General features: G+C 44.9%; 2 protein-coding genes across 3 annotated transcripts in view; one reads left to right on the forward strand and one right to left on the reverse strand.

Moving 5' to 3' along the window:
• Window positions 1–14,266, reverse strand: part of SRCAP (Snf2 related CREBBP activator protein) — a 45,764-nt gene that overhangs the window by 25,673 nt on the left and 5,825 nt on the right. For both annotated transcript variants that reach the window (XM_049789066.1, XM_049789067.1), the window contains exons 5-16: window positions 11,202–11,387; window positions 10,669–10,809; window positions 8,409–8,631; window positions 8,019–8,293; window positions 6,741–6,831; window positions 6,530–6,619; window positions 5,290–5,475; window positions 4,887–5,215; window positions 4,281–4,458; window positions 3,753–3,889; window positions 2,734–2,903; window positions 2,444–2,636 (exon numbers count right to left, since the gene is read on the reverse strand). In XM_049789066.1, the coding sequence (XP_049645023.1) occupies window positions 2,444–2,636; window positions 2,734–2,903; window positions 3,753–3,889; window positions 4,281–4,458; window positions 4,887–5,215; window positions 5,290–5,475; window positions 6,530–6,619; window positions 6,741–6,831; window positions 8,019–8,293; window positions 8,409–8,631; window positions 10,669–10,809; window positions 11,202–11,387 (2,199 nt within the window). The remainder of the gene's footprint in view (window positions 1–2,443; window positions 2,637–2,733; window positions 2,904–3,752; window positions 3,890–4,280; window positions 4,459–4,886; window positions 5,216–5,289; window positions 5,476–6,529; window positions 6,620–6,740; window positions 6,832–8,018; window positions 8,294–8,408; window positions 8,632–10,668; window positions 10,810–11,201; window positions 11,388–14,266) is intronic.
• ZNF689 (zinc finger protein 689) overlaps window positions 1–14,266 on the forward strand; it is a 150,872-nt gene that overhangs the window by 9,304 nt on the left and 127,302 nt on the right. The window lies entirely within an intron of this gene.

The raw sequence follows: 14,266 nt of genomic DNA on the forward strand, positions 1-14,266 counted from the left end.
GCCTTGCATGCAGCTGACCTGGGTTCAATCCCAATACTCCATATGATTCCCAGAGATCAACAGGAATGATCCCTGAGTACAGAGGCAGGAATAAGCTCATAAAATAAAAAATAGATGCCAAAATAATTGTAAAGGGTAAAGTACCTATCTTGTACAGGATGACCTGGGTTCAATCTCTGGTACCTATATGGTTCCTTGAACCCTTTTAGGAGTGACCTTTGAGCAAAGAGCCAGACATAACCCTCAGTAACCCCAAAACAAAAAAAATTATCTTAACTCTTAAAAAATATAAGATCAGAATGCAGGGGACTGGAGAGATAGCATGGAGATAAGGCGTTTGCCTTTCATGCAGAAGGTCATCGGTTTGAATCCCGGCATCCCATATGGTCCCCCAAGCCTTCCAGGAGCGATTTCTGAGCATGAAGCCAGGAGTAACCCCTGAGTGCTGCTGGGTGTGACCCCAAAACCAAAATAAATAAATAAATAAATAAAATAAGATCAGAATGCAGGATGTGGGGCCGAAGAGATAGCACAGCGGTAGGGCATTTGCCTTGCATGCAGCCGACCCGGTAGGGACCTGGTTCAATTCATGGCAGACCATATGGTTCCCTGAGCTTGCTAGGAGTGATTTCTGAGCACAGCAGGAGTAACCCCTGAGCATCGCTGCTGTGGCCCAGAAACCAACCAATCAATCCATTAAAAAAAAACTAAAAAAAAAAAAAAAAAAAAAAAAAAAAGAATGCAGGATATTACTTTTAAAAGGGAGAAATATGGAGCCGGAGAGATAGCATGGAGGTAAGGCGTTTGCCTTTCATGCAGGAGGTCATCGGTTCGAATCCCGGCGTCCCATATGGTCCCCTGTGCCTGCCAGGAGCAATTTCTGAGCACGGAGCCAGGAAAAACCCCTGAGCACTGGTGGGTGTGACCCAAAAAAAAAACCCACAAAAAAACAAAAAAACAAACAAACAAAAAAAAAGGGAGAAATATGGGGGCCGGAGAGATAGCATGGAGGTAAGGCATTTGCCTTTCATGCAGAAGGTCGGTGGTTCGAATTCCGGTATCCCATATGGTCCCCTGAGCCTGCCAGGAGCGACTTCTGAGCATAGAGCCAGGAGTAATCCCTGAGCACGATCCGGTGTGATCCAAAAACAAAAAAAAAAAATTAAATAAAAAGCAGGGAGAAATATGAGTAAAGGCTAAACAAAAGATCCAAAGAATAAATAAATAAATAAATAAATAAATAAATAAATAAATAAATAAATAAATAAATAAAATAAAGAGAACATATAACAGGAACATAAAGCTGAGGAAAAATAGATAGAGAAATCCAAGCATAGATTAATCAGTAATATCCTAGGGAAGACCACACACTAAAACTGAATACAAAGATTAGCATGACCCCTGTACATGGATGACAAATTCATAAAATATTCCTCATTAAAAAAAACATGGGCCAGAGAGATAGCATGGAGGTGGGGCGTTTGCTTTGCATGCAGAAGGACAATGGTTCAAATCCCGTCATTCCATATGGTCCCCCGTGCCTGCCAGGAGCGATTTCTGAGCATAGAGCCAGGAGTAACACGAGTGCTGCCGAGTGTGACCCAAACCCCCCCCCCAAAAAAAACATAATACATTAGTAGGAGGCAGAGATGGTACAGTAGGCAGGGCATTTGTCTTCCATGTGGCCAAATTGGTTCAATCCCAGGCACCCAAAAGGCATATGGTTCTCTAAATGCCACCAGGAGTAATCCCTGAGTAGAGTTAAGTCCTGACTGCTACCAGGTATGACAAAAACAAACAAAAAATACACAATGTTTTACTCAAGGAACAAATCAAATGATGACTAGAAGGCACCAATTTGATAAATGGCTACTCATTAAAAATACTACAAAATGAAAAAAAAAAAAAAAACCTACAAAATGGGACCAGAGTGATAGCACAGCGGCAGAGCATTTGCCTTGCACACAGCCTATGCAGGACAGATGGTGGTTCAAATCTTGGCATCCCATATGGACCCCGAGGTTGCCAGCAATGTCTGAGCACAGAGCTGCCATGAGTACCCCCCTGAGCACTCCCAGTTCTGACCCAAAAAAACAAAACGGGGGGGGGGGGGGGAACACTACAAAATGGGGGCTGGGTGATAGCACAGTGGTAAGGCATTTGCCTTGCACAAAGCCAACCTGGGATGGACCTGGGTTGAATCCCCAGCATCCCAAATGATCCCGAGCATGCCAGGAGTGACTGCTGAACACAGAGCTAGGAGTAACCCGAGCGAGCACTGCTGGGTGCAGCCCAAACCAAAAACCAAATAACCAAAAACTACAGCATGACAACTCAGCATACACAACTACTACTGAGCTCCCTCTCTTCCTAAAGAGTTTTTAGGTAAAGCCCTTTAACCTTAACATTCCAAACTCCCCTGACAAATTGTCACGTGCCCTACCTTGTGGAGGCGTTTGACAAGACCCTCATTATACTCTTGACTGCCCTCAATCATGCCAGTTAGGGGATTTGAGAACCATTCTTTGAACTCGCGATGAGACTGGAAGACATGAGGCATCAAAAAATGCATCAAGGACCACAGCTCCATGAGGCTATTCTGCAAGGGAGTTCCTGTTAGGAGCAGGCGCCTCTGGCTGCAAATAGAGGGAAAAAGAAGTTGGTCAGTGAGGCCCCAGCTTTGCTTCAAAGCCAAATCCATTCTTCCACTATCTCCATTTCCATAATCTCTACCTGTTAAAATTGAGCAGTGACTGCCAGCGTTGTGACTTGAAATTCTTGATGTTCTGAGCCTCATCTAGGATAAGATAGCGCCAGTTCTTGCGACGAAAGGCCTGATGGTCCTGCAGCACCAGCTTGTAAGATGTGATACAAACATGGAAGGCATTGGGCTTGGTCCAGCCCTGAGAAAATAGCAGAAAGAAACAGTGAAAAAAAAAATGAAGGGCAGAGGGAAAATGTACAAAGGTTCTGACAAAAATCAGGTTGGGAGGAAAAAGTCATGGGAACAGAATGAAGCCAACAGAAAATAAATCATCAGAGGAAAGGACATTGGGGAGGGGGGGTGATTACACCTGGCAGCGCTCAGGGGTTACTCCTGGCTCTATGCTCAGAAATTGCTCCTGGCAGGCTCAGGGGACACATGGGATGCTGGAATTTGAACCACCAACCTTCTGCATGAAAGGCAAATGCCTTACCTCCATGCTATCTCTCCAGCCCCAGAAAGGACATTTTTAAACATAAAGACAATATCATGCATGGGCCAGAGCAATAGTACATCGGTAGGGTGTTTTGTCTTTCATGAAGCTGATCCAGGATGGACCTCAGTTTGATCCCCAGCTTCCCATATGGTCCCCCAAGTCAAGAGCGATTTCTTTTTTGCGATTTTTTTTTTTTTTTTTTTTTGGTTTTTTGGGCCACTCCTGGCTGTCTGCTCAGAAACAGCTCCTGGCAGGCACGGGGGACCATATGGGACACTGGGTTTTGAACCAACCACCTTTGGTCCTGGATCGGCTGCTTGCAAGGCAAACGCCCCTGTGCTATCTCTCCGGGCCCGTCAAGAGCGATTTCTGAGTGCATAGCCAGGAGTAATGCCTGAGCATCACTGGGTGTGGCCCAAAAAACAAAAAACTAAAAAACAAAACCAAAATCCAAACCAAATAAAAACAAAAGAAGAATGCACGGGGGGGGGGGGGGAGAGAATGCATCATGGGAAAAGGGAACATGGGATATAATCACTTGGAGGGGCAAACCTGCCGCTTGAGCTTCCTCTCTTTCTGGGCTCCATAGTAAGTGAGGATTTTAAAGCTGGGGCACCAACGTTTCAGCTCCATCTCCCAGTTTAGCATCACACTGGTGGGGACAATGATCAAATGAGGACCCCAGTTACCTGTCAACAAAAAGAATAAGAAAACGTAAATCTGGGGTTATGGTAGCTAAGATCTAACCCTGATCACTCCTAACAGTTCTTTCTCAAATCCTAGTACCAACACTGCCCTCTATACGTATGGCCCAGTGTCAATGAAAATGAGAAAGCAACCAGCGTATTTCAGCATATTGCAAATAATGTTGCCACTAAACAAGCTATCCAGTACCCAAGGAGATAGCTCAAAGGGCAGATCACATGCTTTGTATGTGGAAGCTCTGAATTTCAAAGCCAATAGCATATGGTCCCCCAGGATCAAACCAGCAATCATTAAATGTGGCTAAAAATTCACAACAAAACACAAAGTTTCCTTAAGGGTAGTTAAGAAAGCTCATGAGCATTACGTTCTAGTTACCTTTCTCACAGGCCAAATGGGCAAGCAGGGAGATGGTCTGGATAGTTTTGCCTAGTCCCATCTCATCAGCAAGAATTCCATTAAGCTTCTTCTCATACATGGTAACTAGCCAGTCCAACCCAATGTGTTGGTACTCCCGAAGCTGACCTCGCAGGAGTAGAGGAATGGGTGTCTTCACCTAGCAGGAAAGATATCATAATAGAATCGAAATATGTCACTCAGAAAAAAAGGAATCAATATATAAGAAACTAGAAACTGAGGAACAGATATACCTTGGTAGGGCCAGAGTGATAGTACAGTGAGAGGGCATTTGCCTTTGACACAGCCAACCTGGGTTCATCCCCAGCATCGAGCCAGGAAGTAATCTCTGAGCATTGGCAGGTGTAGCCCAAACAACAACAAAAAATACCTGGGTATGGGGGCTGGAGCAATAGCACTACGGTTGGGCATTTGCCTCACACGAGGCTGCCCAGGATGGACCTGGGATCGATCCCTGGTGTCCCATATGGTCCCCCTAGCCAGGAGCGATTTCTAAGCCTATAGCTAGGAATAACCCCTGAAGGTCACCAGGTATGAACCAAAAACTAAAAAAAAAGAAAAGAATACCTGGGTAGTAGCCAAGGTATAGCCCTTGGGCTGGAGACTTTCAGCTGCTGCAGCTATGTCAGTAATTTCTTTCTTAGGACCTAGAGAAGTAGGGGGTCCTGGGGTGGGAGGTCCACTGCCCCCATCTGCTTCACTCTGCTCTTCATCACGAGCAAGCAAGTATTCCACCCCAAAATCATCATCATCATCATCTTCTTCTTCATCTGCAGGGCTCTGTGACTGCAACTCCTCAGATTCATCAGATTCAGATTCTTCTGATTGTGAACTACTTGTTTCTTCATCCTCTGAATGCTCGTCTTCCTCATCCTCACTTTGTTCCTCACCAGAATCTGAAGCACAAAACCGAAGCTCAGCTCACCATTCCTGTGCCTGTCCTCCCCATTCCTCATGGCCAGACATTCACCTGACTGACTGCTACTATCCTCTTGAGGAGCTTCTTCAGCTTCTGTAGTCTCCTCTGGGTCACAATCAAGACTGTTAGCCTCGACCTCATCTTCATCATCTTCACTACTCCCAGAGTCTGGAGCAGAGGCATCAGAAGCATAAGCTCCTGCATACTGCTGTAGCAGTTCCTCCATAGACAATTCACCTAGAGGAGAAAGAATGGCTAAGCTTTAAGTTGTTCAGAAAAGAGTAAGAGATCGTCCGAGTCATGCCAATTCATTTTAGCTTGTTCCATCTATAGACACTACCGGCCCCTTGACTGAAGAGATCCTAAAGAGTTTTCTTTAACATCAGTTAACAAAATCAAGCCCCATAACCTAGGCAGGCTCTAACTATAAGTGGGCTGCATTCTGCTAGAGAGCATGTGATCAAACTGATAAACCAACCAACCTGAGAATTGAAACAAAATACTGAGAATATACTCTTACAATAAGTAATGCCTCTTCCTCCACTGAAGTCTCATCACTTTATTTAAACGTCTATCATAACCAGCCATCAGTCTATTTATAAACCTGTCTTTGTCATTAAACCTGGTTCTTCTAAGGAAGATAAAAAGTATCCTTCCCAATAAAATCTTTATATATATAAAAGTATCCTATTCTAGGGCCCGGAGAGATAGCACAGTGGCGTTTGCCTTGCAAGCAGCCAATCCAGGACCAAAGGTGGTTGGTTCGAATCCCAGTGTCCCAGATGGTCTCCCATGCCTGCCAGGAGCTATTTCTGAGCAGACAGCCAGGAGTAACCCCTAAGCACCACCGGGTGTGGCCCCAAAACAAAACAAAAAAAAAAAAGTATCCTATTCTAGGGCCAGAGTGATAGACAACAGGAAGGACACTTGCCTTTCATGTGGCCAACCCATGTTGATACCCCCATATGGTCCCCAAATCTGCCAAGAGTCCCAGAGCACGTCAGGTATGGTCCAAAATGAAAACAAACTAGTTTCCTATTCTAGTAAAGCAATTAGGGAGCACGGCTTACATGTGCCTAACCTAAGTTCAATTTGCAACATCACTATGTCCCCATAGCACTACTGCGTATACCAGAGCAACACTGCATCTTCAAATCTTTGCACTGAGTGAACAACTAGAAGTAATGACTCCACTCCATCCCCAAAACCTTATTCATCTTTTTATTCCTGACATTCTGCACAGGGAAGAAACCAAGCAGATGTGTTCAATAAAATGTCTAGTGTGTGTCACCTTCTCGAGCCAGCTCGCTTAACTCGATGGCATGATCCACCTCCCCTTCCAGTTGCTCTTCAGCTGCAATAGTATCTTCTTCATCCTCCGCTAGCAAAGAGAATAAAGATAATCAATAGGAACAGAGGTACAAAAGACAGAGCAAATGGAAGAGACTAAAACACTGCATTCAGATAATTCAAGGGCATGAAATCAAGAGAAGAGGCCTGACCTTCATCCTCATTGGCAGTAAACTCTTCATCATCCTCATCTGGTTGCCAAGGTCGCTTATTGCGCTGCGTGGCAGATGGGGCTTTTTTAACCTGTATGACAAAGTATAAGAAAAGAAAGGGTCTAAGGTTTCAATAACAGAAGAAAGGCACAATGTTAAAAGATGGCAAACAACAGTCTCTCTGTCCCACTAAGTGACAGCTGCCACTACCACAATCCCTGAGTCAAGTGTAATAATCAAGGGCTTTTTTCTAGCTCCAAATCTTACCCTACCAAATCTTAGCCCTACTGCCTAGGGAAGGACCTGTAAAAGTGCTGAAAATACAGAATACAACATGCCACAACCTCCCACCACCAATACAAAGTTATGAAGATAAAGACTGGATGCTGAGGGGCCGGGAAGGTGGCGCTGGAGATAAGGTGTCTGCCTTGTAAGCGCTACCAAGGAACGGACCGCGGTTCGATCCCCCGGCGTCCCATATGGTCCCAAGCCAGGGGCGATTTCTGAGCACATAGCCAGGAGTAACCCCTGAGCGTCAAACGGGTGTGGCCCAAAAACCAAAAAAAAGAAAAAAAAAAAAAAGACTGGATGCTGAAGACTTGCAAGCTACCTACCATCTTTTCCACAAACCTACAAAACTACTCTTAAAAACTGCTCTTACCATAGAGCAATGATGGCCAAAGGAATGCTCTCTTTTCCTTTCTTGTCTTTTGGGGCCATACTCAGCTGTAATCAAGATTTACTCCTTGCTCTGTGCTTAGGGTTCACTCCTAGTGATTCTTGGGGGATAACAGGTGGGTTGGGACCAGAGTGATAGTACAGAAGGTAGATAGATTATTTGCCTTGCATGTAGCTAAACCAGTTTATGAACATAGACAACCAATATGGTCCCCTGAGCACCACCAGGAGTAATTCCTGAGTGCAGAGCCAGGAGTAACTCCTTAGCATTACTGACAGAGTGGCCCAAATACAGAAAAAAAAAAAAAAAAACCCACAAACAAACCCAGGTGGGCTGCCTCCTTTAAAACACCTTACCCACTGTACTTGTCTCTCTCAGATAAAAACTTCCAAGAGTTCTGTACATTCATTCTATTTTCATCATTGTAGCATGCTAAATTGCCATCTCAACCTATAATTTGCCCCAAACCCTGATTCTTTCTTATCCACCTCCAATTATAGCTCAATAATTACAACTGATATTATAGGAAACAATTCAGTCCTTAAATCTCTCCCCTCTGATCCTATTTTGAGTCTTCCCTCCACCTCTTCTGCCCATACCTTTAACACCTGAGAGGAATCTTCTTCTCCACCTTCTTCTGGTCCATCTCGGGTATCACTATCATGAGATGAGGGGGTCCTCGAAGGACTGGAAGGTCCTTCTAGAAGCTGTGGGGGGAGAGAACGGAGCAGCTCCTCCAATGGCAGTTCTCCCTCACGTCGAAGCAGTTCAATCTCACGCCTCTGGGTCTCTGCATCATTGCCTTCCTGTTGTTCTTCAACCTCAATCGTCTCCTCATCATCTTCCTCCTCCTCCTGGGGCTGGAAGTCCCCATCTATAGCAGGAGAACAAGGTCACAAAGTCCACGGGGCCCTGCAAGCCACAGGGTGGGTTTTCAGCTCTGGAAAGGGTACATGAGGAAGAGTATCAGAGCCAAAGAGAACACACACCTTCATCATCCAGTTGGGAAACGGGGGGTGGAGGACTAGAGGCAGCTGAGGAAGAGCCAAGGCAAGGAGAAGAACCAGCTTTGCTGGAGGATAGAGGCTGGTTGAGGCTCTGAGACAGAAGGTCTGAGTACTTTTCAGTTTGCCCCACAATGAAGTCCAGATGCAGATCCAGAGCTTTTTTGCGCTTTTCCTCAAGCCGAGATTGTTGCTTAAACTGCACCACCTGCCACAAGCAAGAAATGAAAATAATATTTATTCACATACTCACTGATGCCTCATTTAGGGAGGTCTTTGCTAAGCTGGCTTTCTGGAGGAAGAACTCAATATAATTAAGGGTTCTAAGATAAAACTTGAAAATGAACACAGATGAATTAGTTAAGTTAGCCTTATTTAGTAAGTTAACCTTCAGTTGTAAGGAAATGTATGCAAATATACTTGAATGAGTCTTTTTTTTTTGCAAATGGGGTGTGTGGGAGGGAGAAAATTGCATTTTTGGTTTTCAATCACATCTGGCAGTGCTCAGGGACCATGAGGTGCCAGGGATCAATCATAGGCCTTGTGCATAAAAATCATATGCTCTAATTTACTGAGTGCTCTCCACCTCCTGAATGAAAAAAACTAAGTAGGTATTCTCTATGTAGAAATGAGAAAAGCAAAAAAAGATAAACAATGTATATGTATGGCCTGTATGGCAAATGGCCATATGTATACTTAATGAAAAAATATTCAAAGTGGGGGCCGGCGAGGTGGCGCTAGAGGTAAAGTGTCTGCCTTGCAAGCGCTAGCCAAGGAAAGACCGCGGTTCGATCCCCTGGCGTCCCCTATGGTCTCCCCAAGCCAGGGGCAATTTCTGAGCCCTTAGCTAGGAGTAATCCCTGAGCATCAAAACGGGTGTGGCCCGAAAAAAAAATATTCAAAGTGGAAAAGAAGAAAAAGTTAGGAGAAAGGGGCCGGAGAGATAGTATGGAGGTAAGGCGTTTGCCTCTCATGCAGGAGGTCATCGGTTCGAATCCCGGCGTCCCATATATGGTCCTCCCGTGCCTGCCAGGAGCAATTTCTGAGCCTGGAGCCAGGAATAACCCCTGAGCACTGCCGGGTGTGACCCAAAAACCACAAAAAAAAAAAAAAAAAAAAAAAAAAAGTTAGGAGAAAAAAAATTAAAAAGAAAAAATATTGGGCCGGAGTGGTGCACAAGCGATAAGGTATCTGCTTTGCATGTGCTAACCTAGGACAGAACATGGTTTGATCCCCCAGCATCCCTTATGGTCTCCCAACCCAGGAGCAATTTCTCAGTGCATCGTCAGGAGTAACTGCTGAGCATCACTGGGTGTGGCCCAAAAAACAAAACAAACAAAAAATATATAGGGGCTGGAGCGATGGCACAATGGTAGGGCATTTGCCTTGCACGTGGCTGACCCAGGACAGACCATAGTTTGATTCCCCAGCGTCCCATATGGTCCCCCAACCCAGGGGTGATCTCTGAGTGCATAGCCAGGAGTAACCCCTGAGCATCACCGGGTGTGGCCCAGATGTCAAAAAAATATATATAGACAGAAGCTTGAGAAATAATGAGAGAGAGAGAGAGAGAGAGAGAGAGAGAGAGAGAGAGAGAGAGAGAGAGAGAGAGAGAGAGAGAGAGAGAAGAGAGAGAATATGTTGAATGCGAGAGAGAATATGAATGTTGAATGCCCTTGGCAGTATGGTGTTTGCCTTGCAAGTCGCCAACACAGGACAGACCTGGGTTTTATCCCCGGCATCCTATAAGGTCCCTAGCCTAACAGTAGAGACTTCTGAGTACAGAGCAAGGAGTAACCAGAGTGCTGCCGGTGTAGTTCAAAAACAAACAAACAGCTGCCGGAGCAGTGTCACAGGGCATAAGGCCTTGTGCACGCTAGCCTAGGACAGACCAGGGTTCAATCCCCCAAGCCAGGAACAATTTCTGAGTGCATAGCCAGGAGTAACCCCTGAGCTTCACCGGATGTGGCCCAAAAACAAAATAAAAAGCAAACAAACAAAAATAGAAGACTTGGGAGTCAGGCAGATGTCAAGCAGTCAATCTCATAAATAATTCCCAAAGGCAATGTTCAAATTTTCCACTCAATTTTGTAACATTTGTTGTTTGAAAGGACCAACTTGTAACAGAATTATCAATTTCTTCAAGTCAAAAACATTCTCTCCTTCGTGTGTAACTTGCATTCCTTCTGTCATACTTATTCACCAACCAAATTCCAAGCATCTCCATTTCCAGGCCGTTTCCTACCTTCTCCACATTGCTCCAGAACTGCCTAACATCCTTAGCCATGGTAGAAGCAATTCGGCGCAGCTTTGCCTGCTCCTCCCTCCGGGCCCGTTCTTCCTTCTGTCGCTGTTCCTCATGGTGTCGGATCACCATGCGCACCACCTGTGGAAATGAAAAACCAGCATGAAAATACAGTTAGACTCCTGTGACTTCCCTAAGCCAAAAAGCAAAGAAAATAACCATAGTCAAGAAATATGGAAGCCAGGGCCAGAGTGGTGGCACAGCAGTAGGGCATTTGCCTTGCACACGGCTGACCTAGGATGGACCACAGTTCGTTCCTTCAGTGTCCCATATGGTCCCCCAAGCCAGGAGTGCAAAGCCAGGAGTAACCCCTGAGCGTCACCAGATGTGGCCCGAAACAAAAACAAAGAAATATGGAAGCCAATGCTTGCTTCTTACAGCCAATGAAACCTTGTACCTTCTAAGCAACCATCCACCAAGAGAAAAAAGCCCTGTTAAACAAAAGGTAGACTTAAGAGAAGTGAAAGACTTACTTTACGAGCCACACCCCGTTTCCAGCGGCGCTCCTGAGCAAAGTCGGCAGAGAGCCACTGCATCTCCTCACACAGATAGTCCCAGTGGCCCTTGGGGCGTGGAGGCTCTGGAACTTTAGGCAGCCTCTTAAGTGACCAGAAACCCTCTTTCCTCAGCTCAGCAATTCGAGTCTCAATTTCAGCCTCCTAACAAAAGAAAATGAGGTTAACTGAAATTTTTGTTTCGCTTTGGGGCCACACCTGGTGGCGGTGGCGCTCAAGGGTTACTCCTGGCAGGCATGGGGGGACTATATAGGATGCCAGGGATCGAACCCAAGTCAGCCACTTGTAAGACAGATGCACTATCTGTAGTACTATCGCTCACATCCCAGGACCGAATTTCTAAGCACTGACTACATATTAGCACTAATGAGGCTGTTTTTATGGCCATTTCCTAATCCTACAAGTGTAACCAAGTAAGTAAAAAAATATGATCAAGGACTGGATGTAGCTCAAATGGTAAACCCAAACTCAAATGTTCGAGTTCTGAGTGCATACTTTGCATATGGGAAAGCCCGGGTCCAAGCCCCAGCACTGCTTGGAACTACCAGGAATGACTCCTCACAACTCCACAACCAACACAAGGTCGGGAGTAGCCCAAGGCCCAGCAAGCAATATAACTAAAGGAGTACAAATCTTGGTTGGTCAAATAAACAGGCATTGAAATATTATGTGTAACTTCTCCTTGCCCCCACAACATGAATCTAACTAAAGGCAACAAAGCCAGGTATGTTAGTCTGGAAATAACAAAAGGTAGGAAAACTAGAAATAAGTCTACTGACTCCAAATAACAATCAACATTTTTACATTATTTCAGTCTCCATGCCCCAAGTACACAGGAAATAAATCCCAAGCAGTGCTTCCTAGAGCAGGGAGCACATGCTTCCTTTCATATTCTACTTACAAAGGATCTTCATCCTTCTTTAATCAAAGAAACCAAAGCAATACTATAGCAAGTAGGGTGGTTGCCTTGCAACAGCTGACCTGGGTCAGATCCCCAACACCCATATAGTCCCAAACACAGAGGATGGGCATCTTTGTGTACAAAGGATCCTAGGATCTTTACTTGAATTGTTTGTGCTCAGAAATACACTATAAAAATCAGTTACACAATTCTGTTTAGGAGGGCCTCTCAAACAGTACTCAGGGGCCCCAGGACGATTCCTGAATACTTAACAAGGGCCTATGAACATGGAGCTCTTCAGACCTTACGATGGACCTTGGAGGATCATGTGGTAGTGGAGTTGGAAATCAGATCCTGCTCACATAAAACATGGACCCCTGACTGCTGCATTCTCTGTCATCCCTCAACTGTTTTATTAAAATGTTATTTTGGGGGTCAGGTGAAGCTCAACAGGTTAGAACACATCTACAAGTGAATCCTGGTGTAGCTGATGCTGCATGGTACTCAAGAGTACCACTAGCAAAAGCCCCAGTTCTCAAGCCTTTTAAGTACCTCTTGGCATGACACAAAAAAATACTATAAATTTAAAAAGTTATTTTTTGGGCCCGGAGAGATAGCACAGTGGCGTTTGCCTTGCAAGCAGCCGATCCAGGACCAAAAGGTGGTTGGTTCGAATCCCGGTGTCCCATATGGTCCCCGTGCCTGCCAGGAGCTATTTCTGAGCAGACAGCCAGGAGTAACCCCTGAGCACCGCCGGGTGTGGCCCAAAAACCAAAAAAAAAAAAAAAAAAAAAGTTATTTTTTTAAATAAAACCATACTTTTTAAGGAGAAATACTGAAGTCATAATCAGAAAGATAAAATGCCAAGAGATTTCCTAGTCGTATGTATATACTCTATTAAGTATATAACAGAGCTTGTATGAAATGAGGCTGCCAGGAAATATTTCTGGGTACAGAGCCAGGAGTAACCCCTAAGCGCTACTGGGTGTGGCGCACGCGCACGAGCACACACACACACACACAGAATATATTACACTCATCCTAGGAAACAAGGTTCAGAATTCAAATGATTTACTGAAGATCACACATGCTAAAGTACAGTCTACACTCTAAATTAGAGATTTTTTTTTTCGTTTGTTTGTTGTTGGGTTTTTTGGATCACACTTGGCAGCACTCAGGGGTTACTCCTGGCCCTACGTTCAGAAATCGCCCCCGGTAGGCACAACCATATGAGATGCTGGGATTCGAACCAACGTCCTTCTGCATGCAAGGCAAACGCTTACCACTGTGCTATCTCTCTGGCCCCAAAATTAGAGATTCTTAAGAGTTTTCTACTTTTTGTTTTTGTGTTGGGGCCATATCCAGCAATGCTTAGCCTCACTCAGCATCTCATTTGGTCCCCCTAAGCTACCAAGAGAGTAATTCCTGAGCTCAGAGCCAGGAGTACCATATTTTCTGGCGTGTAAGATGACTTTTTAATCAATACAAAGCTTAAAAGCCAGGGGTTGTCTTATATGCTAGTATATGGCATGCTGAAACTTACTCCAGCTTCAGGGATGAGTGATCCGCCCCCGCCTCTTACCACTGCATCCCATCCAGCTGCCAGGCATCATCTCTCAGTCCTCTGCTTGTCCTGATTCATCTTTCAGGGCAAACAGAGGAGCTGATATGCTGCATCTCATCCATCTCATCCAGTCACCGGGTATGTGGCTTTCCGGTGCTCAGTCCTCTGTTCAGCTTTTATGGGACACAGAGAAGGCGCTCTGTTTCCCTATAGCTGTCCTATTAATCACTACATCGCAGCCAAATGCTCTTGGAGGAGCCCCTTCTCTCTGCTCTCAATGTAGAACACAATCAAAAAATCAGTCACTCACTACAAATGACAAATGTAAAATGATTGTTGGCACTCCAAAGTCTAGTTTTATTAAACCTATACTGTTAACCTTTGAGTGTCCTATTCTTTTTTCTCTTATGTTTTTAATTTCCATTTGGTGTGCATTAAAAGAGAGGTAGTCTTATACGGATATTATAGCCCAAACCCTGTATTTTAACAGGAAAAGCAGGGGGTCATCTTATACACTGGAAAATATGGTAAATGTGAGAGTCAGATATGGCCTCAAAT

Source organism: Suncus etruscus, chromosome 15 (assembly GCF_024139225.1).
Source record: "Suncus etruscus isolate mSunEtr1 chromosome 15, mSunEtr1.pri.cur, whole genome shotgun sequence".
Taxonomy (NCBI): domain Eukaryota; kingdom Metazoa; phylum Chordata; class Mammalia; order Eulipotyphla; family Soricidae; genus Suncus; species Suncus etruscus.